General features: G+C 33.7%; 1 protein-coding gene across 6 annotated transcripts in view; it reads left to right on the top strand.

The window, feature by feature from the left end:
• Positions 1-23,083, top strand: part of Vps54 (VPS54 subunit of GARP complex) — an 85,248-nt gene that overhangs the window by 53,214 nt on the left and 8,951 nt on the right. For 5 of the 6 annotated variants that reach the window (XM_020161696.2, XM_020161694.2, XM_074049848.1 and 2 more), the window contains 9 exons: positions 2,883-3,223; positions 8,687-8,816; positions 9,676-9,857; positions 10,400-10,512; positions 13,617-13,680; positions 16,075-16,180; positions 17,068-17,155; positions 17,674-17,795; positions 17,908-17,988. In XM_020161696.2, the coding sequence (XP_020017285.1) occupies positions 2,883-3,223; positions 8,687-8,816; positions 9,676-9,857; positions 10,400-10,512; positions 13,617-13,680; positions 16,075-16,180; positions 17,068-17,155; positions 17,674-17,795; positions 17,908-17,988 (1,227 nt within the window). Of the gene's footprint in view, positions 1-2,882; positions 3,224-8,686; positions 8,817-9,675; positions 9,858-10,399; positions 10,513-13,616; positions 13,681-16,074; positions 16,181-16,440; positions 16,542-17,067; positions 17,156-17,673; positions 17,796-17,907; positions 17,989-23,083 lie in introns of those variants that run through there. The other variant, XR_012439709.1, reaches the window with a different exon arrangement.

Below are 23,083 nucleotides of genomic sequence, written 5' to 3'. Positions count from 1 at the left end.
GTTCTGCCCTCTTTTTTGGGTTCATCAGATTTAGGTCTGCTGCATTTTTATGCTGTACTACTTAGAGCAAGAGTTGTTCTTTTCAGTCATCAAATGAAAGTCCTTGGCTTTAGTTAATTGAACCAGTTTGTGTCACATACCCAGTCACAGTGGTCAGGAAAATACCATGTACTGATTGGTTTAGGCCTGGAGTTTCTTCTCTTCTGTAGACTAATCAAGAAGGTTGGGAATATACCAAGTAAGCTATTCAGTACTGACATCTAAAGCTGGAAGGGGGGCTCAGTTCCACTCAAATTACATGGTTGCTATACCATGGGGAGGTGCAAAGTAAATGTTAGGAAAGAAAGATTAAGTCCATCATCATGGTCTTTTTATTTAAAAAAAAAAAAACAGCTAAAAAAGAAAGCAATACAGAAGAGAGAAGAAGAAAGACAAAACAAAGATGGTAGAAGTAAGCACATCAAAGTTTGGAAAGTAGTAGGGATTAAAAGCAACAGCGGTGAAAATATAGCAAGCAGCAAATGTGTGACAATACAGAAGCTAGTAAACAATGAAGAAACACACAAAAAATGCAGTATCCATAGACACTTTGGTACTAAAGCTCTCAAAGTCTGTATTTGCTCTGTATTGTATCAGTTAAGAGTGCTTTCAGTTCCAAATAATGGGAAACACAACTCAATAGTGTCTCAAACAATTAACATTTATTAGCTCATGTAATGGAAAAATATCCAGAGGTAGCTCAGCTTTTAGGCGCTTGATAGAGATGTTAATAATATCTTTAAGCCTTGGCTTTGTTTTTCTGCAGTTCTTAGTCTGTGTGTTTTTAACTCTAAGCACAGACAATGGTGGTTCCATGTGCTGATTGACTAGCTTAGATCCTATCCTGACTTTGGAGACTTGAAGTTAGAGTCTACTTTCCTAGAATCCTGTAGATTCCCCAAAAGAAATGAAAGAGTTTGAGAAAGGGAGCAACAAATTTAAGAATGCAACTGTGGATGTTAAAGTAGGCAAGTTGTCCCTTATTTCTTCATCATCCATGAAGACATTAATTTATAAGAAATTGCTATTCATTCACCCAGTTTTCAATATTTATTCAGTTCTTCCTATTTATCAGGCTCTAGGCTTTAGAATTATAGTATCTTATGGAGCTAACACTGTAGTAGGAGACCTAGAATAAATAAAAAGATAAATTTAGATAATGGTAAATGTTCTTTTTTTTTTTTTTTAAATCTGGCTAATGGGATGGAGCTGCTAGGAGGAGTCAGAGAAGGCCTCTGAGGAAGTTACTATTTGTGCCAGACCTGAGTGATAAGAAGAAAGTGTGCAAATATCAAGATGAAGAGCATGCTGCACAAAGGAAGCAGCAAAGGCTTCTTCTAACAATCCAAGATTGTTGAATGCAAAGAGCATTCCTGTCCTTCATTGTTTAAGTGTCTATCCATTGTTCAGTTGGGTTTTCCCTTGGTATTTTACATATAAACATATTGTACTTTAATCAGTCTAACCCCATCTATTACCCTTCCCTATCCTTTTCCCTCTACCCTATATTGTTCAACAGTTTTCAGTACATTTTACTGTGTCTTGTTCCTGCACAGATGTAATGTATTTCAATATTATTCACTCTCTATCATTCTCTTGTTCTTTTTCCTCCTTCCCTATGCTTGTATTTGTATTTGGATCTATCTTCCACATATGAGAGAAACATGAGATCTTTGTTTTTCTGAACCTGGTGTACTTCACTTAACATGATAGTCTTCACTTCCATTCATTTACCTGCAAACAACAACATTTCATTCTTCTTTATGGCTGAATAATACTGCATTGTGCGCACACACGCACACACACACCCCACAGGGCATCTGAACTGTTTCCATGGCTTGGCTATTGTGAATAATGCTGCAGTAAACATGGATGAGCAAGTGTCTTTATTGTATCCTGACTTACATTCCTTCGGATATGTGCCCAGGAGTGATATTACTAGATGGTATGGCAGTTATATTTTTAGTTTTTTGAGGAACCTCCAATACTGCTTTCCATTATGGTTGCACTAATTTACATTCCCACTAACAATGTATAAGGATTCCATTTTACCCACATCCTCGCCAACATTTATTGTTATGTACTTGAAAATAGCCATTCTAATAGGCGTGAGGTGGGGGTGTACTAGTGGGAGGGGAAGGGTAAATGAAGAGAGTAAAGGAGAGTGAAAATAGTTGATATATTTTCTATACATGTATGAATATGTAACACTGAAACCTATTGAAGTCATTTTAAGAAGGGGGAGGGGGAAGAGAGAAAATAATGGAGGGGATGAACCAAAATGAGGTACATTGCACGCATATGTGAAATGTCACACCACCACCCCCTGTACAACTATTATATACTAATAAAAACATTTTTAAAAAAAGTACAAAGAGAACCAGAATGTCTTAAGAGTAAGGAATAGGTGAGAGAAGGCATGAAATAAGGTAAGAGATGGGGAAGGCCTAGTCATGCTAAGGAATGTCACTTATTTTTCTTTTAAGCAGGCATACCAACTAATAGGATTCTCTGAGGGGCAAGTTATGATATGTTTAGTGTAGCCTGCTTAAGAGGTGAGAGGAATATGCAATACATTTAGGGAAATTTTCACTTAAAACAATCAGTTAAAATATAAGTACTCTAGGCTTTAGTGGACCTGTTTATCCTGAATGGCTCATTTTCACAAATCATTGTTACTGTGTAATAAAAGATTGGTAGCAATTGTGATATTTATGGCCTTGACTCATTTATGATCAAGCATAGATCTTTCTCAATATTATGTGCACAGAATTCTCTGAGGAACTTTACAAAATATTTCAAATCCCTTGACAACATACCTTTTTTGTTGTTTTGTTTTGTAGGCAACATTCAGTATCATTCACAGTGTTGTTCTCTCAGTTCTTGACAAAAACCAAAGGACTAGAGAATTGGAGGAGATTTCACAGCAGAAGAATACAGCAAAAGACAATTCATTGGACACAGAGGTGGCTTATTTAACCCATGAAGGCATGTTTATAAGTGATGCATTCAGTGAAGGCGAATTAGCACCTTTAGCAGTTGACACTACCTCTCAAAGAAATGCATCTCCAAACAGTGAACCCTGCAGCAGTGATTCAGTATCTGAACCTGAATGTACTACTGATTCTTCATCCAGCAAAGAGCACACATCATCATCTGCTACTCCAGGGGGTGTAGATATTATGTGAGTATAGTGGCTGTTGACAAAATGACAAGATTTTTGAATCTTATTAATGGTTTCATATTCCCTTTCATACGTGCTTCATCCAGATTCTCCAGTTGTTAGCAGTTTACCACATTATCCTGTATTTCCCTCCTTTTGTCACTCATCCTCCCTTCTCTGTCTCTCATGTTAATATTTTTTTAATCATTTGACAGTAGTTTGCAGACACGATGCCCCAAAAAATGCAGCGTGCATTTCCTAAACCAGTACACTCTTCTATATAATAATAGTATGCCAATTAAATACAAGAAAACATTGATAAATTATTGCATCTAATTTGTTGACCACAGAGTTCACCAGGTGCCCCAGTAATCTCTGTTATCTAAAAAGACAAAGCAAAACCAATAAAATCTTTCAGGACCAAGAACATAGTTTAGATCTCGTTATTATTAAGACTAACAGAGGACTAGGGGTTTGACTCGAGTGGTAGAGTGCCTGCCTAGTGAGCACAAGGCCCTGAGTTCAAACCCTAGTATTACCAAAAAATAAAATAACATCTGACAAAAGGAAAAAATAATTAACAGAGCTGGGAATGTGACTCAAGTAATAGAGTGCCTAACTAGTAAGCACACAGTCCTGAGTTTTAACCACAGTATAGCCCCCCCAAAAATAATGACTCAGTATTTTGTCCATCTTTACATAAATCAGCCCATGGTCCAGGAACTTCTAAAAGTCATAGTTCCAGCATTAAGCCAGCTATAACAGCCTCCTGTTCCTACCAAAATGAACTCCTTAACTACATATTAATAACTGCATGCTAACAAAGATATTTTTTGTGTGTTTATGATATTTTCATGTTTGCCAGGTACAGTTTCAAGCTGCTGTTAAAAGAGATATGGACTGGCAAGTGGCTCAAGTGGTAGAGCACCTATCTACCAAGCCCGAGGTCCTGGGTTCAAACCCCAGTACTGCCAAAAAAAAAAAGTGATATAAAATGTCTGTAGCTTAAATAATACAGGATTTTATTTCTCTTATGTAACATTTTGAAGGTAGGAGGTCTTTGCCTGAGAAGGCAGCTGTCCCATCCTCACTGGTGGCAGTTCCAGCTTTTACCATCTCAGATGATCCCTAGCAGCAGAAAGGAGAGGAAAAAGGGCTGGTACTCTTCTTATTTTGTTTTTGTTTGGTTTTGTTTTTTAACTTTTAATTTGAGTATAATGCACATGTGGGGAAATGTACCATTTAGAAGTATTCAGCTCAGATATCACAAAGTGAAAATACTGGTATAATAAGAAATAGAACATTATCAGCTCTCCTAAACCCCTTTATCGCTGTACTACTGCTCTACTCCTTCCCAAAGGACATTATTAAAACCACTGGTTTTTCTACTTAATTTTTTTCTTTTTTGTAAGTGGAACTACACTTATTTTGTGTGTAATTCCTTTCATTCAACATTATGTGATCATTGTCCACCTTTTGGCATGTAGCAGTAGCTTTTATTCATGTACAAATATTCCATTTTATGACAACACCAAAGAGTCAAATTCATTCAGTTATTGATCATATTTGGGATATCTCCATTTTGAACTGTTGTAAACATTCTTGTAGATATTTTTGGTGCACATGTTATAAGCACTTCTCCAAAATACATACCTAGAAATGAATAATGTATGTGAATGGTCAATTTAGCTAATACCAAACAGTTTCTCAAAGTGGTTGTACTCATTTATAGTCTCATCAGCAATATGGAAGAGTTCCTGTCACTCCACACATCTTCATTCATTATTAGTATTGTCAGTCTTTTACATGTCAGCCATTCTGCTAGATATGTCACAGGTGTAGTGGTTTTAATTTTTATTTTCCCAAGTTATTGCAGAAGAGCACCTTTTCATATATTTGTTGCCTATTTCAGTAGCCTCTTCTGTAAAAGACCTTTGTCTGTTCTTCTGTTGCTTTGCTTTTTATTTTGTACTGATTTATTAGAGCTGTCATATAATCTCCCTCTTTTTTTTTTTTTGGTGGGACTGGAGTTTGAATTCAGGGCTTCACACTTGCAAAGTCAGGCACTCTACTGTTACTATAATCTTGAAACAAACCCTTTGTCTGCAATCCAAATATCTTCTCCCTCTTAGTAGGAGGGGTCTTTGGTAAATGAAAGTTTTAAATTTTAATATAATCTTATGATTTATTATTTTCCTTTATGGTTTGTGCTTTTTGTGTGTTCTGTTTAAGAAGTATTTCCCTGTTCTAAGGCCTTGAAATATTCTCTTATTTATTTTTGTTTCTTTACACCAGTGTCTCACTATGTTCCTAAGCTGAACTTGAACTCATTATCCTCCTGCTTTTTCTTCAAGATTGTCTTACCTGCATGATGGCTCACATCTATAATACCAACTACTTAGAAAGCTGAGGCAAGAGGATCTCAAGTTAGAGATCAGACTGGGTACCTTAGTAAGATTGTGGAGATGTAGCCTACTGAAAGAATACTTGCCTTACGTGAGTGAGGCCCTAGGTTCAGTACCTGGGATCACCAGACAAACAAACTTCCCATGACTGCCTTGACTATTTTTGGCCTTTTTCAAATCCTTAGATTTGTTAGTTCTCTGTTGCCTTCTCATAGATTTGTTTATATATTGTTCTTTATTTCCTTTTAAGAGCACAATCCAGAATTTGGATTAAACTTCTACCCACATTCTATAACCCAGAATATTATCACATAAGGGAAGCTTGAGAAATAGTCTTTAACTTGTTGGCTATTTGCTAGCTAAAACTATTATTGTGGCAGAAGAGAGAACAAATATTGAAAGATAACTAGCATTCTGCCATGCTACTTTTAAACTGTATGATAGTTTTTATTCTTCCCCTCCTGTGTTCATTATAGCTCACTCTATTCTTAGAACCTTTTCTGGCTTTCTCTCATCTCATGTTACCATAGCATGAAACATAGGTTCTGTAGATGGCTCCTTCTGTGTTCGCTAGGGACATGAATATCTGGGAACTACTCACCCCAAGGGACAATGAATTGAGTATATTTGTTTGTGTGTTACTAGCTAGTTTTTTTTTTTCTTATACAAGGCCTCTATTTCTATAGCAAGTGTTTTTGCAGTATATAATTGTGTAATGGATATACAATGTGTAAAAATGATGTTTGACATTTTAACTTTATTAATGGTAGATTTTCCCTATTCTCTCACTTTGCCAAAATAATCTGCAATTTTCTAAGTTCATTGCAATGCAAATATGGACACAAAAGAGTAAGTATTTTTCTAGGCAAGAAAATGGGAACGGCAAATTAATGGAAAAGATTTGAAAGAGTTGTGGAGTTATAAAAAAAATAAACATTTTTAGTTAAAAATTTTTTTAATTGTGATAACAACCATTAAAAAAAATCTACCCTCTTAACCATTTTATTTCTATATTTCTTCTTTTCTTTCTTTCTTTTTTTTTTTTGGCAGAACTGGGGTTTTAACTCACGGTCTTGCACTTGTTAGGCAGGTGCTATACCACTTGAGCCACTCCGCCAGCCCATTTTATTTCTAAGTGTATAATTCAGTAGTATTACATAGATTCACATTGTGTAATCAATCTTCAAAACTTTTTCCATCTTCCATGCTCATTAACAATTCCCGGTTTCTGCGTCCCCCAGCCACTGATAGCCATGACTTTCCCAGTGAATTTTAAAATTCTAGTTACCAAATATAAGTGGAATCATATAGTTTTGTGGTTTTTATTACTGGTTTATTTCATTTAGCATAATGTCCTTAGAGTTCTCTATTGTAGTATAGGTAAGTGTTCTTTCCTTTTTAAGGCTGGATAATTATTCCATTATATGTACGTGTCACATTTTGTTTATCCATTCATCTGTTAGTGCCTGGGTTGCTTCTACCTTTTAAACTATTTTGAATAGTGCTGTTATGAACTTGAATGTACAAATAGACCTTTGAGATCATGTTTTCAATTATTTTGGCAGTACTAGGGTTTGAACTCAGGGCTTCATGCTTGTTAGGCAGGCACTCTACTACTTGAGCTGCACCCCAGCTTGCTTTCAGTTATTGTGGATATACACTCAGAAATAAATTGTTAGATTACATTTGGATTTCTTTGCTTGCTTATTTTCCTCAATTATGTAAAAATTAGAGACAAACTTAAAAAGTAAAAATTCTTTTTAAAAGCAAAATTATAACTAGTTAAATGATTAAAAGCTTTCCAACCTTTCGATTTATCGCCTATTTAAAGACTTCACTTATTTTTATTTGCTATTTCCTGTTTATATTGTTATAAATAACATGTTGCCAAGAGTTCTGAATTCCTTAATCATTCTGCTACCTGGTAAATTTAGTAACCAGAAAAATGAAACTTTATTTCAGTAGTAAATTTGAACTTTGAAATTTAAGCATTTTTTATGGGAGGTGGTATTGAAAATTACTACCAGACTGTTTATATAGGAGCAGAGGAAGCCTAGTCAATTAGAGACAGATTAATGCTGGATTCTAGTTCTGCCCTCTTAACCTTGTGGTCTTGGTAATTCACTTAAACTTTCTAAGATTGTTATTTTCCTACCTTAGAGTGTGGAAATTGAACAAAATAGTGTTTCTGAGAGTCCTTTAAGAATATTAATCTATTATTTAAAAACATCAGTAAATAAACTTAATGGTGGCATAATTTTGAAGGATAACAGTTAATGACTTTCTTCCTTAACTGTCTTTCTACCTTATCCCAGTTAGAGTGGAGATTTGCTTCAGATTAATATGCATCAGAGCCTCTTGTAATATCCTTGAAGCTTCTCTCAATTCAGCTGAAAGGGAGGAAAATATTAAGGCACTTAACTTGGCTTATAGTAACACCAAACTGAACTAGTAGCATGGAATCAGTAGTCTTTATATATGTCCCTGGAACAAAATGTTTAAAAGCAGAAAATCGTCTTATATTTCCCTTCAAAATTGGAAAAAGTGTATTATATCTATAAATACTACTGTTTGAGTGCAGATTTCTTAAGGGCACCAACCTGATGTAGCATAGCACTTACTTTTTTAGTAAGTGCTTAGCCATTGAGTTAAATATAACTTAATATTAAGTCATTTACAATTATTGGTAAAAGAGTGCCTATTTGTCATGAAATAACATTCTTTCCTTCTTCCTCCTTCACTATGTTACCCCAGGTGCCTATGCACAAACCTTCTCCTGCCAAAGCTACCACTTTATACCTCAGCCCCCAAAATTATTTTTTGCAGATTTTCCAATCAGAGTATAAGCTAAATATTAAAAATACTATGGCACAGAGAGAAAATTATTCTTATATAAGGTTTGGGTAAAATATATACTACCCAAGCATGTTCAAGTGATGTTTCACCATTAAAAACTGTATTTATTACATAGCAAAATTTTTTCTCAAAGTGAATTTTATCCTTTTCATTGATATATCACCTGTGGTGGAACATTGTATTTACATTTATCCCTGACTAAATCTCATTTTACCATTTTCAGTGTCAGTGAAGACATGAGATTAACCGACTTAGAGCTAGGAAAGCTGGCAAATAATATCCAGGAATTATTGTACAGTGCCTCAGATATGTGCCACGATCGAGCCGTCAAATTTCTCATGTCAAGAGCAAAGGTATTTTCATAAAACTTTTGATAGTTTATGTTATTATTTATAAGTATACATAGTATAATTATAAGTATATATAGTATATAATTATTTTAGAGATCTGGAGTTATGTCTGCTTCTATTCCTATGTTTCCCATAATGCATATTATAGTTTTAACATTTAATAAAGTTAATAGCATTACTGGGGTGGTCTGTTAGGGAGCTGCCAAAATATAAAATAATTTACATTGTAAAGTGTTTTTTTTTTTTTTTGTGGTACTCAGGTTTAAACTCAGGATCTTGCTCTTGCTAGGCATGCACTCTACCAATTGAGCCAAACCCCACCCCCCTAGCCCAGGAAAAATTATTAAAGCATTATTTTCAAAGAAATGATTAAATTGATTTGAATATAATTTTTATATTATAAATAAATATATTTTAAATGTATGTATTTTATTTATTTTAAAATGTAATATCTTAATAGTTTATTAAGCTTTATTTAAAAATGTATCTTAATAATTAACTTAAATCTAATGTATTGTTTTATATATTTATACATTTGTAAATATATAAAGCCAAACAAGTTATAGTATTACCTGAATTTGTCTGAGTTACTATATTAATTATAAAGGGATCTGAATCAAATTTAGTCATACCAGCTTTTCATGTTCAACTTTTGGGTCTGAAGTATTAGGAAATTTTATTTAAAATGATAAAAACAATTGCTGTATTTACAATATAACATAACATTCAATGTAATTAATATATTATGAAAATGATCTCATTAATATTAAAATTTATTAGGCTAAATTGGTTTTATAGCTCATCTATATTTGGTGTTATTTTAATGCCCTATAATGATTTTTGTGTTATTTTTTAAACACAGGATGGTTTTCTTGAGAAGCTAAATTCCACGGAATTCATAACACTTTCTAGATTAATGGAAACATTCATTGTAGACACTGAAAAGATCTGTGGAAGAAGAAGCATGTCATTACTTGGAGCACTTCAGAGTCAAGCTAATAAATTTGTAAATAGGTTTCATGAAGAGAGAAAAACCAAACTCAGGTATCATCTCCATGTCCATTCTATTCTTCAGTTTCCTTTTTTTGCAGTTATATTTTAAAAGGAAAACTTGACTGCTAGCCAAAATTCCTGATAATTTTTTAAATTAAAGGCAGAACATGGAATTTAAATCACATTTCTTAGCTTTCAAGATGGGAATTAGAATGTTTAGTTCTACTAAAGTACTTATCAGGTAGATCCTCAGTACATGTCTTCCCCAGTCAAAAGTTAAGTAAATTATGTTTCATCACTCTTCTTGGTTAGGCCAAAAGATATAAAAATATTTTCTTAAAATAATGCTGCTATTTTTTCCCAATTTATTAAGATATTCAGCATTTTAAAGATACTATGTACTCATCTGAGCTCTTTTCAACCAAGAAGAATGTTGTTAAGCATAGTTGCACATGTCTGTAATCTAAGCATTGGGGAGGCTAAGACTGAGTTGGAGGCCAAGCTGTCTGAGCCCCCCTACCCCCCCAAAAAAGAAAATGAAAATGTTGAAATATTACTAAAGTGCATCTTCCTTTCTTTTTACTTTTGAATAGCCTTCTCTTAGATAATGAGCGCTGGAAGCAAGCTGATGTTCCTGCAGAATTTCAAGATCTTGTTGACTCAATATCAGATGGAAAAATTGCTTTACCTGAAAAAAAATCAGGGGGTTTGTGTAATTCTTTTACATGCTTTTTTCTAATTTTGTATTTTTATTTTGTACAAATGCTTAGTTTTTCTTTGACAATGCCTATTGAAAGCCTGCAAATAATATTCCCAGTTGACAGCAAAAGTATCGGTGGTCATTTATACTAATAATTTCAAATATTTATTATTAGCCATATTCCAGACACTAGACAACAATGTGCTTTATGTGCAGTACGCTAGTTTCTCATTACAACATCTTATGATAATGTTGCTATTGTTAACCTTAATAGTGAGGAGGCTTAGAGCAGTTAAGGAATTTTGAACAAATGATGAGCTGGGATTTGAAACCAGCTTTAAATAATTATATAGCTATTTGTTAACTATTGCTCTATATAGAGACTCCATATTCATTCAGTGAACACAAGTTAGCAACTTCCACGTTGTGCCATATATCAAGACAAAGATGTCAGTTATAATTCTTCTTTAAAGAAATCAAGTTTAACTGGTGGAGTAACTCAAGAGTTAGAGTACCTGCCTAGCAAGCATTGAGGCTGAGTTCAAGCCCCAGTACCACAAAAAAGAAAGAAAAAAGAAATGAACAAAACCAAAAAATTTGTAAATAGCCACAAGTAATATAGTTAGTTATATGATAGAGAAAATATAAAGAACTCTAGAGAAAGACAACTCTGAAAGACACTAAGAAAGAGGGGCTAGCAAGTTAGGAGAAAATCCAGAATGAAAGATTAGAGGTTCAGTGATAGAATTGTTAATGATGTCATATACCACTTGGTTTCAGATGAAAGGTATACAATGGCTAGGAGATGTTTTTATATATAAGTTAAAATGGAATAGTCATGATGATAGTGTTAAATTTACACTACATTACATTTATCATATATTTTGAAAGTATGAAATTCTTCAGCATTTTTATTAGAAAAAGCAGTTACATTGTACACTTTATATATGCACAAAATCCAGCTATATTGCAAAAAAAAAAAGAGCAAAATATAGATAGTGACCATTAGTTTGACACATAGGAGATTGTTCACAGTCTTAGTAATTCAGTGGAGTGCAGAGAAAGAGTGCAGATCAGTGCTAAGGAAGGGTGGAAAAGTATAGTTTGCTTTTTCACTAAGTTTGACTGCAAAGGAAGAGTGAGTGATGAAGTGGTAACCAGAGAGGTAAGAGGAATTAGACAGATTGTTACCTTAATCCACTCAGGAGTTGAGAGAAAAGTGGGGTTTTTTGTTGTTGTTCTTGCCTGTTTGTTTGTTTTTATGTAGGGGAAGCTGAGTTATATTTATATATATATTATGCTTATAAATATATAAAGTACATATTATATTTAGAAGAAATAAGAAATTTGATTTTGGATAAGAGTGAGAGAGGGTGATATATGGAGCAAGGTACCTGGAATTGGATCCAGACAGAGTTCAAGAAAAAGACTTACCCCTTCTACTACTATCACAATAGGGAAGAGGTGAAGGGTAGATATAAGATAATCATATAGGGCAGAGGGAAGAATTGAAGTAATTAAACTTGTGTTATCTAGTGACTATTTTTAATAGGTAAAGGTGTTAGGAATGGTTATAATTTTTTAATTGATTATATGATATTAGTAAGACAGCATTCAAGTAGCAAAAGTTGAAAAGATAGAATACTCTGAACATACTAAATCACTAATTTAAAATTATGACATCACTCATCTAGTAAGGTACTGTGCTGGGTAACTAGGACATACTTTCTGTTCCTGAACAGCTGATAGTGTTCTGATTTTACTGTTATGTAAATAGAATGATTTTTCAATAAGTTATGAATGTCAAAAGATTGAATTAGCCAAGTAAAAAATGTAAAAAGTAAAAGTAAACAATTTTTCACTTCCTCTTAGGAGGTTTTTCTTACCTTTGCTTTTGCCTCAGTCTTATTTTATTTTTTTTCTCTCAGAATAGCATAGGTATATTCTATTAGAAGTCCATTAATGTTTTACTAGTTTTTATCAAGTTAGGGATCCTGGGTTATTATTCATTTATCCACCATACATTTATTGAGTTAGTAGGTACTGAGCTAGGCATTGGGAAAATGAAGGTAAATGGATAGCAGTGCTAGACACTGTTCTAAGCAGTTTGAATGTGTTACATCATTTACAGGTCTATGAACTAGATGCAGTATTACCATTTAGCAAATACAGAAACAGGCACAAAGAGATTAAGCAATTTACCTAGAATTACATAGCTAGAAGATGGTAGAGCAGGGTTCAAATTCAGGCAAATGGACTTTTTTCTCCTTTCTGTTATGTACTATGCTATGCTGCTTTTCTGTAATAGAAAGAAGTGGTTAAGAAACAGTCCTTGCTCTCAAAAATGTATAGTCTGACATAAGTAGCAAATTGTGTTTAGAAATTATATCTCACTGGACTTCTTTGCATGAAAGAAAAGGAGACATTTTATGTCTTAAGGGTTCAAAGGGACTTGAAATATAAGGAAGCACAATGACTAATCTATGCTAATCTAATTAATTTGGCTGTTCTAAGACAGTATTCTGGTCTACTGTTCTTTTTACCTCAAAATGCTGAATTTGTTTATAATCATAAATACCAAATACCAAAAATAAAGTAACTTCTGGGTTGAGACCTTAAGAAATACATAATTACTTCATTGAATTTAGAATTAATTTGTATTGTAAGAATGATAATAATAAGGACAATCAGTTGAAATACTAGCTCTGCGTTTCCAAATAATAATTTTTTTTAACTACTTACTAAAATCTACCATGTGCCGCCTAGAAGATAGGCAGTTTGTCATCATTATCCTGTCATTAACAACAACCCTGAAAGATACTGTTATCTTCATTTCTTGGATATAGATATTGAGACTCAAAAGGGTTAAGTCATTGACCCAAGGACATGTATCCAGTAAATGGCAATACTGGGACTCAAATTTAAATCTCTCTAACTCCAAGCCCAATATATATTACTTACTCTGCTGCATTACTTCCCCAGAAGTAGATATTTATTTTTCAAAATGAGATAGTTCCAGGTTCTAATAGGAACTGTCATTTTCACTTTTTTCCAGTATTTTGTTTGATCATGTATCTTTTTCTTTTGTATTTATTTGCTTTATTCTCTAGCTACAGAAGAAAGGAAACCAGCTGAAGTTCTCATTGTCGAGGGACAACAGTATGCTGTTGTTGGGTAAGTAGCACATTTTTATCATTTGAGTCAATTATTTGAAATGTCAGTCTTTCTAGTTCCCTCTTGAAGTAAATTAGAATATTCTGATGAGCAATTTTAAGTCCTACAGAGTACTTAAAGGAAATTTTATGGATTCCCTTTTATTTTCTATATTCTATAGTATGGCTTACCCATTAGGGACTATACTGACTTAACAGAAGGGTTTGATTTTTCTCATATAACAAGAAATGTAGTTAGTCTAAGAGTGATGTAGTGGCTGCACAATGTTATAGCCATCCCAGGCTCTTGCTTTTTTTTTATAGCTTTCTTAATGTGTAGTATAATATAATAGCTTAATTTGTGGGCTCTAGGGCCCACAATGTATGTAATAGTTTGATACATAGAATTATTGTGAAAATTAAATAGTTGATGCTATAAAGCATTTAGCACAGTTCTAGCACCTAATAAATTGATAGTTATTTTATTATCATCACTTGAGTCATTAGATCTTTTACCAATAAATGTATCTCTAATTCAAGTTAACTGTGAAATATACCAATTCCAACCTTGTTTGTCTGATACTACACGCATTTGATTAAATTGGTAATTAGAACAGTATCTTCATTTTCTAGCCCAGACTGGCCTCAAACTTGCAATCCTCCTGCCTTAGCCTCCCAGGTACAGGCATGGCTCCACTATGCTCAGCTATTCATATTCTTTAATAGCACTTCACAGTTTTAAGTATTTTCATGTATATAAATGTTTATGATCTCATTTGATCTTTACTACCACTTTGTGAAATAGATGTGTCAGGGATTATTGTTTCCTTTCTGTAGCTACTAGAATTGAAACTTAACAAGGTTAAGTAGTTAACCTAAAATGATATAAATGACATCAGAATTAGAATTTTAGGTCTTAACTCCCAGACCAGCATTCACTTTTACTTTTCTTCTTGGCATTTTGTCTCTTTTTTTATTATTATTATTATTATTATTATTATTATTTTTGCAGTACTGGGGTTTGAACTCATAGCTTCATGCTTGCTAGGTAGGCACTCTACCCCTGGAGCCACTCCGACAGTGGCTTCTTATCTCTTAAGTGTTTTGTGAAATAGCTGTCCTCTCCAAGAAGAAAGTAGTAGTATAATAGAATTATTTCTTTATGCGTCTGTTTCCCTGTTAAGACTCTGAGTTCTGCAAAGTTGGGGAATATCATGTCTTAGCATTTTTATTTTTCTTGGCACCATAATAAGCACTCAATAAGTAGGTATAAAATTGAAGCTTTTCCTCAATCTGTATTCAAGTGTCTGAAGTACATACAAAACCAAAGCCTCCTTTCCTTTCTTGTTTCTGGTAGAACAAAGCTTTTTTTCAACTTCCTTATAATCTCACCCCTGCAATCTAATTGTGATTTCCTTTCTTAATTATTAACAATCCATTATCTTGTTGCACTTCATGAGCTTAAAGGGATATGGTTCTCTCTGGCTATCTAGTTTTTTTACTCTTAAAGCAAAGAGGCCATTGAACAAAAAACCAGAGTTCTCCTGCTAAAGGGGGAGCTATTAAGATGACAAATGGTGCAATGGACTCATGCTAAGTAGAGCAGTCAGAAAGAGTATGTATGCATGGAGAGTAATGTATGGCCTAACAGGTTAGCTGTTATAAAGGCTGGACACTCTTTGTTGAATCACTAGTTCCTGATACTTTTCAGACATTTATAAAGCATTAATTTATGTGAATTTCTCATTTCTAAGCATCTCAATGAATACAGATATCTCTTCGAATGTGGTTTTTTCCCCCTTAATTTCAATCTCATTTAACCTTCCACTAACGTGTCTTTTCAATTTGTGACATGTTCTGCTCTGGAGCTGATAATTTACCATCTTTGGAGAGTCTTTTGTGATATCCCAAGAAACTTCTTAGGAGATAATATGCTCAGTAGAAGCCATTATAGCTTATCTTTTATCTCACTAAGGAAATCTGTGGAGGAGGCTCCCTTTTTTAATTCAAAAGCTCTAGTTGAGGACCTACTTATATAGTTGAGCAGAAATACTGGTTAGTCTTTTTGTCAGTGTCTCTGAATTGGTCAAAGAATGGAATATTAACCATATTGAAGAGACTTCTTTAAGAATACCATACGGAGAGTGTATGCTTACAGCACAAAATCTGATGAGCCACTCATTGTTATTGTTGTGCAAGTGCTGACTCTGCAATTGCACAATTCTGAACATAAGTGATTCCTTAAATGTTGTGCACTAGGCACTTCTCTTGCCTCACATTAGGCCAGAAAACATAATGTTACATTTATCATGTTCTCAAAGATGCACTGAACTGGTAAGTAATTTGATTTTTATATGCCATATCAATTTGATTTTTCTTGTCTTGATTACCTCTGGATGTCTTTCTTTTCTTATAGAACTGTATTGCTGTTAATAAGAATAATCCTTGAATATTGCCAGTGTGTGGATAACATCCCATCTGTTACTACTGACATGCTTACTCGTCTGTCAGATTTATTGAAGGTGTGTATGACTTTACCCCTTTATGGAAAAATAGTTGGAAGAATTAATTCATTAGGCTGTAACTAATCTTTCAACTCTAAGACACTTCAAAGTCAAGTTATCTTTAAGACATTAATTTTGTATATTTGATCATGGTTGCATCACAACATGTTACTGGAAAAAGGGCTGCCTGCTTCCTTCCCACTCAACATTTAGTGATTCCTCATTATACCCATAGAGTTGTTAATGACATTGGAGACAGGAGATGATTTGTTCGTTAGGTGCTGAACATGACTGAGGCCACTTAGGTCAAAAAACCTGGACTGGTTTCAAATGTGCATGGAAGGAATTCACTGAACTTTACAAAATTCATCTCACTAAGGTTAGCGATTTTTCTTACATCATTCTTTCAGAACCATTGATGTAAATAAAAATGTGATAATTTTATTCAACCATTTCATGGTAACAGAAATTTTAACTACTAGTATATGGGAAAGGCTTTATTCTTTTCCAGCCTCTAATTTGGCCATTAATTTTGCCCTAAACTTTGAGTTTTAGTCAAGAAAGGTTTTTATTATTTTGAAAATAGAACTTTTCAGTAAGAATGACTGAAACTGAACTAGTTTTGTAAGTGCAAATTAAAGATTTATTTTTAAAAACTGATTTTCAAAATTCTCCATTTTTTTTCTACCACAAGTAAATGTTATCATTTAGAATATCTCTCCTGTTTTTATTATTAAGTAAATAGATCCTAATTGCTTTTACTAGAAAATTCATGGTCCTTGAATGAGAAGAAAGAGGAATTTATTTTCAGAACAGTTAACACATTGCCAGCATATAAAGGATGGTTTTTAATAAATCGTTGAGTTTATTTTTTGTATGTTTTTTTTTTCTCCTTCCTTTGTTAGTACTTCAATTCCAGAAGTTGTCAGTTAGTTCTTGGAGCTGGTGCACTGCAAGTTGTTGGACTAAAAACAATAACTACAAAAAATTTGGGTAAGGATTCTTTCATTTAATTCACATCCTGAGGTATTATAATGATGTCACTTTTCTTACCATGTTGCATTACAACAGGTGTTTTCAAAGACTATAAAATTAGCAAATGCTACTTTATTCTCTTATGTATTATAACTGAAAAACCAACTTCAAGGGAAATGCTAAGAGAAATTTTCACTGTAACAAGCATATGTTATTTGGAAGTTGCACCACTCTTTGAAATGCTGTGATGTAATTTTTATGAAATACTTTGGGATGAAAAGTATCTGAATATCAGGAGAGAATGAGTTGTCTCATTACTGTCCTCATACTGTTAATGCTCACACTTGAGTCCATTAGAAAAGCACGTTCATTACATTTTATACTCAATTAGTTTCTCACCAGCCTTCTACCATGCTACTTTTTGTTTATAAAGTAAGCTGGGGTCTGTATAAAATTAAGTGACATTTTTTACTTAATTTGATATGTAATTAGAATCAGCGAATATCTTTTTTTGTTCCTATGTCCTGAATCTTCAGCTCTTTCTTCACGATGTTTGCAGTTAATTGTGCACTACATTCCTGTGATCCGGGCTCACTTTGAAGCTCGGCTACTTCCTAAGCAATACAGCATGCTTAGGCATTTCGATCACATCACTAAGGTACTTTTTCCTGTATTTTCTATTGGAGTTTCATATATGTAATTCCTTAATTGTTAAATATTTTTTAGATGTGTCTCAAGGACTTTAAATACAATATTACTTCTCATTACAGGATTACCATGACCACATAGCTGAAATATCAGCTAAGCTTGTAGCGATAATGGATAGCTTATTTGACAAGCTGTTATCAAAGGTAATGATTTATGGAAATCATTAAGTTTTGCTTAAAGGCACTGTGACTTTTCATTTTATAGAGAATCCTTTATTACAAGATGTGGTAACAGAATCTGAATTTTCAGAAGGCATTTACCCATTGGTAGAATTTTTAGCTTTTTTTTTCCAGAAAAATATAACCATCCTTTGTGATCAAGACCACCCATAGTGGTCTGACCAACAGTAGTCTAACAAATCAAATTCCTCAGAGTTTAAAAAACGACTCAGTAAAATGTTCACATTTCTAAAATAGTTGATAGTTGTCTTCTAAAGGCTGGGCAAGGGGAGTAGGGAAGATGATCCCAAGGATAATGAAAACTGTACACAAAAGTATTTTTATGTTGGCTGCATTGACAAATGTGTACCTTCTTCAAAATAAACTTAGTTTGACACCCTCCTAGAGACAGAATTGAAATATTAAGATAAAAATAGGGGGGAAAAGATAATATTTGAGATAAAGTCTGCTACTTATTTCTAGCTTGAAAATGCAGTCTGAGGGCCTCTGTTATTTCCCTCATAGATAACCATTTCAATGTTTGTTTCTTCTTTGCTTTTCATTCTCAATATGTCATTAAATAAAGTAATGTTCCCCAAAGAATTCTCAGTCATATTGGGAGGTTATCTTCAGAAAAATGTCACTTAATCAGCTACAATTGCTTTTGCCCTAGCCCTCTTTCTTTTCCCTGAATTCGTCTGGGAAATTTCTACTGTCTTACAGAGACAGTAGAAATTTTATAATTTCAACATTTGAAGGTGTATTTAATGTATTCTTTTTGCTCAAGATCATATTTAGAATAACCTTACTACAGCAAGGAACTTTAATTTGCTTTTTCTCCTACTTGCATCCTTGAGATTCTGAAATGGCAAGACTGCAGGCACTTACAAATCATAAAAGGGCAAGATAAAGAGTGCCTGTTCACACACAGACACATGCCCAGTCCTTTGAAAATGACAGTGAGAAAGAAGTGCTTGAAAAATAATATTATATTTGTGTAGTAGTTTTTGAATTTTGGTCATAGGACCCTTTTATTTTCTTAAAAACAATTGAGGACCCTAAAGAGCTTTTGTTTCTGCAATTTGTATCTATCAGTAAGTATCATATTAAAAATTAAAACTAACATTTTAAAGCATAAGAATACACAAACAGAATTTCTATTGGCCTTCAGAGTGATGACTTCATCAAAAATCACCTAAAAATTCCCACTGTTCAGGCATAAGAGAATGAGAGTAAAAAGAAATAAATAAAATCTTAGTATTATTATGAAAATAGGTTTTCCTTATCAGAGTCTCTGAAAGGGTCTGTGACTCCCACAAGTCCCCAGACCACACTTTGAGAATCTGGTGGTATTAATACAGATATAAGTTTATTAAGAAACTTAAAGAATTTGTAGTTATATGCAAACATATTTATATATAACTACTAAATTAGTTTTTATTTTTGTATGAAGAAAAATAATTATTTATAAATTCTCTACTTTCTTCATGGGTGTCAAGTACAAGCTAAATTCAAAAGCAATTCTATTCCTCTAGCTTCCTTTCTGAAATAAGGCATTCTTCTATGGAATAAAAGTCAACAACAACATTTGTCTGCCCTCAATAAGACAGAGGACTGTAAACTTCTAACAGTGTAGACTAAAGTAAATGTTAAATAATAGAACTAGTCATAGGCTGTGGAATATAATGAAGCAAGGCCAAAGATGTGCCAGGACTCTTAAAACCCTGGCTTTAATGTGTCCTTTTTGGTCATTTAAAGAGTTTTTTAAAAAAAAAATTGTAACTGTGGCTAGATTTTGTTCCATGACAGCTTTCTTACCTTTTTCATTAAGAAAAAAATTTATCTAATGAGCTTTCTGTATGTTCATATTTATCATCTATATTTGTTGTTAACATTTTGCTTTTCTTTTTGCTTAAATATTTACAGTAAATTTGAGGTATTGTGGTATTTTATCCCTAAGTACTTAAGTAAAGATTTTTTAAAACTAAGAACACATTCTTCTATAACCACACTACCACCCATTATCTGCACCTGAAGATATTAATAATAATTTTTCATTATCATCTGATATTTCTTCTAATATTTGAAATTTAACCAATTGTCCCCAAATGTCTTTTTACAATGATTTGAACAAAGGCTTCTACATTATTCACTTGTTGCATTTGGTTATTACATCTCTTAGGGTTTTTGTTTTTTAAATAGACTAGATCACTCTCCTCCCCATTTGTTGTTGTTTTTGTTTTTAATATCACTTACTTAAAGAGTGTGGCCAGACTTTTATAACATAATGTTCTCTCTACTTTTTTCCCTGGCTTCTGTTACTGGTCATGTTATACTCTCCCTGTATTAATAAGCCTCCTTTTGCCATTCCTTATTCTATTTGCTTTCATGTGTTGCCCAGGAGTTTGATCCTGTTTCTAGTTCTTCCAAAATAGCAGGAGGATTTGGTTTGGGTTTAGCTTTTTCTTTTCTTACCTATAATTTAATTTTGATAAAGAATTACACAGTAATAATCTAGGCTGATTGTGAGAAGCTACTAAAAAAGGGTACCATTGCTTGGGTAAAATGAAATAGTAATATTTCATTATACTAACAGCTAAAGCAATGTCTTAGTCACTCCACCTTTATTCATTTATTCATTCAGTAAGTTATGTGCAGTCCATTGTGTTAGGTAATGGAAGGATACACAGGGTGAATCAGCCATCCATTTTGTCCTCAGATTAAAGACAGACAGATTAGGGAAAATTAAGTTGAAGAGATCTCTGAGATAACACCATGAGCAAACATGTTAGAAATCATAAGAAGCCAATTCAGTGTCAAGGTTTTAGAGTCAGACCTAAATTCAAATCATATGCTTGTTACGTATTAGTCATTGAGGACCCTGGGCAAATTACTAATCTTCTTAAGCCTCAGTTTCTATCTCTAAATGGAGATAATAGCAGAGCCTGCATGACAAGGTTGTAGTAGGGATTAATGCCATGGTCTGTATGGAGTACTTTTCTTTTATTGTGTATCTGACTTTAGCAAGTTCCAGTAAATGTTGGCTGCTAATATTTTGATGTGATTAATAGTAATGAAGATAACAGTACCTTTTAGCACTTTTTAGTATCTTTTAGAGGAATGGGGGAGAGATGTTGAAAATTAGTAGAGATCTGTGACTGTCAATGAAAAGCTAAGCAATTTAAATCAGCTCTATTGAGGTATAATTTGAATTCAGTAAAATTCACCCTCTCTAAGAGTTTAAATTGATGGCTTTAAGAAATAGGTATAATAATGAATCGACCACAGTCAGTATATAGACGAACATCACTAGTAAACATTCTCTTGGGTACTTTTAGTGTTGCCTTTTCCAGAATGTTGTTTAAGTAGAATCATATAGGATGTAGCCTATTGTGCAAGGCTCCTTCCATTCAGCATAATGCTTTTGTAATTAATGGATGTTATGTGTCTGTGGTTTGTTCTATTATAGAATAGTGTCTATTGTATGGGTGTACTACTATTTATTCATCCATTCACTCATTGGTAGACATTTGGGTTTTCTCCAATTTTTTGGCTGTTACAACTAACGCTGTCATAAAATCTGGGTACAGTCTGTGTAGGTATGTGTTTTCATTTCTTTAGTGTAAATACCTTGGAATAAGAATGATTACTGTGGATTATGGAAATGTAAAACTTTATAGTAACTTTAAAAATACTGCCAACTTATTGTCCATAATATATCCTTCTGCCTTCCTTCTTAGTACTGAGTTCTAACCGTTCTTCATCTTCATCACTTCCTAGTGTCTGCCTGATTGCTTTTTGTTGTTGTTTTTTGAGATAGGGTCTTTATGTAGATCAGGCTGGCCTCAAACTCGAAAGCCTCCTGGCTTAGCCTCCCAAGTGCTGGGATTACAGGCAAGTACCACAGTGCCTGGCTGTCATGCTTGTCTTTATTAATATTAGTCACTAATAGGTGTGTCAGGAGTGATACCTCACTGTGTTTGTGTTTTAGTACTGGGGGTCAAACCCAGAGCCTCATGTGTGCTAGGCAAGCACTGCACCAGTGAGCTATAACCTGGCCCCTCATTGTGTTTTTTTTTTTTTTTATTATGTTATTGTTGTACTGGGGGTACCGTGACATTTACAGAAGTTCTTACAATGTATCATAGTTGAATTCACCCCTTCCATTATTCTCCTTTATCCCTCCCCCCATTAGCTTACATAATGACTAATCAAGTTCAGAATCCTTGTTTGCTTGTTTGCCATCCATATGTTTTCTTTAATAAAGTGTTCAAATTTTTTGCTCTTTATGTATGTTGGGGGGTTGTGTTTTACTGGGATTTAAACTCAGCTTTGTGCTTGCTAGGCAGGTGCTCTACTGCTTGAGCCACATCTCCAGCCCTTTTTTCTTTAGTTATTTTTGAGATAGGGTCTTGCTTTTTTGCCTGGGCGGGCCTGGACTACAGTCCTCCTATTTTCTACTTCCTTCCATAGCTGGGATGACGGGCATATGGCCACTGCACCCAGCTATTGGTTGACATGGGGGTTTCATGAACTTTTTGCCCAGGCTGGCCTTGAACTGCTTGTTCTTCCCGATCTTAGCCTCCCAATTTTTCTTTCCTTTTCTTTTTACCTTTCCTTTTCTTTCCCTTCTTTTTTCTTTCTTTAATTGGTAGTACTGGAACTTGACTCCAGGCCTTTCAAAATCGGGTTATCTTCTTATTGAAGGATAAGAAAATGGGTTATCTTCTTACTGAGTTATAAGAATTCTTTATATATTTTGGGTACAAGTCTTTTATCAGTTCCATGGCTTATGTAAGTATTTTGTCCAAGCCTATGGCGTATCTTTTCATTTGTTAACAGTGTCTTAAAAAGAGTGGTTTTGTTGTTTGTGATATGCTTGGCCTCATTTTTGCTTAGGCAGGTATTCTATTGCTTGAGCCATGCTCCCCAAACTAAGAGCAGTTTTTAATTTTGATAAAATCCAATCTGTTTTTTTCTTCTTTTATTGTCCCTGCTTTTTCCTTGCCTAAGGAATCTTTGTGTAACTCAAAGTGAGAAGATGTTCTCAGGTGTTTTCTTCTACAAATTTTATTGTTTT

Source organism: Castor canadensis, chromosome 12 (assembly GCF_047511655.1).
Source record: "Castor canadensis chromosome 12, mCasCan1.hap1v2, whole genome shotgun sequence".
In the NCBI taxonomy this organism is placed as follows: domain Eukaryota; kingdom Metazoa; phylum Chordata; class Mammalia; order Rodentia; family Castoridae; genus Castor; species Castor canadensis.
Note: the sequence above shows the minus strand (reverse complement) of the source record. Positions and strands in the feature narration are given on the sequence as shown.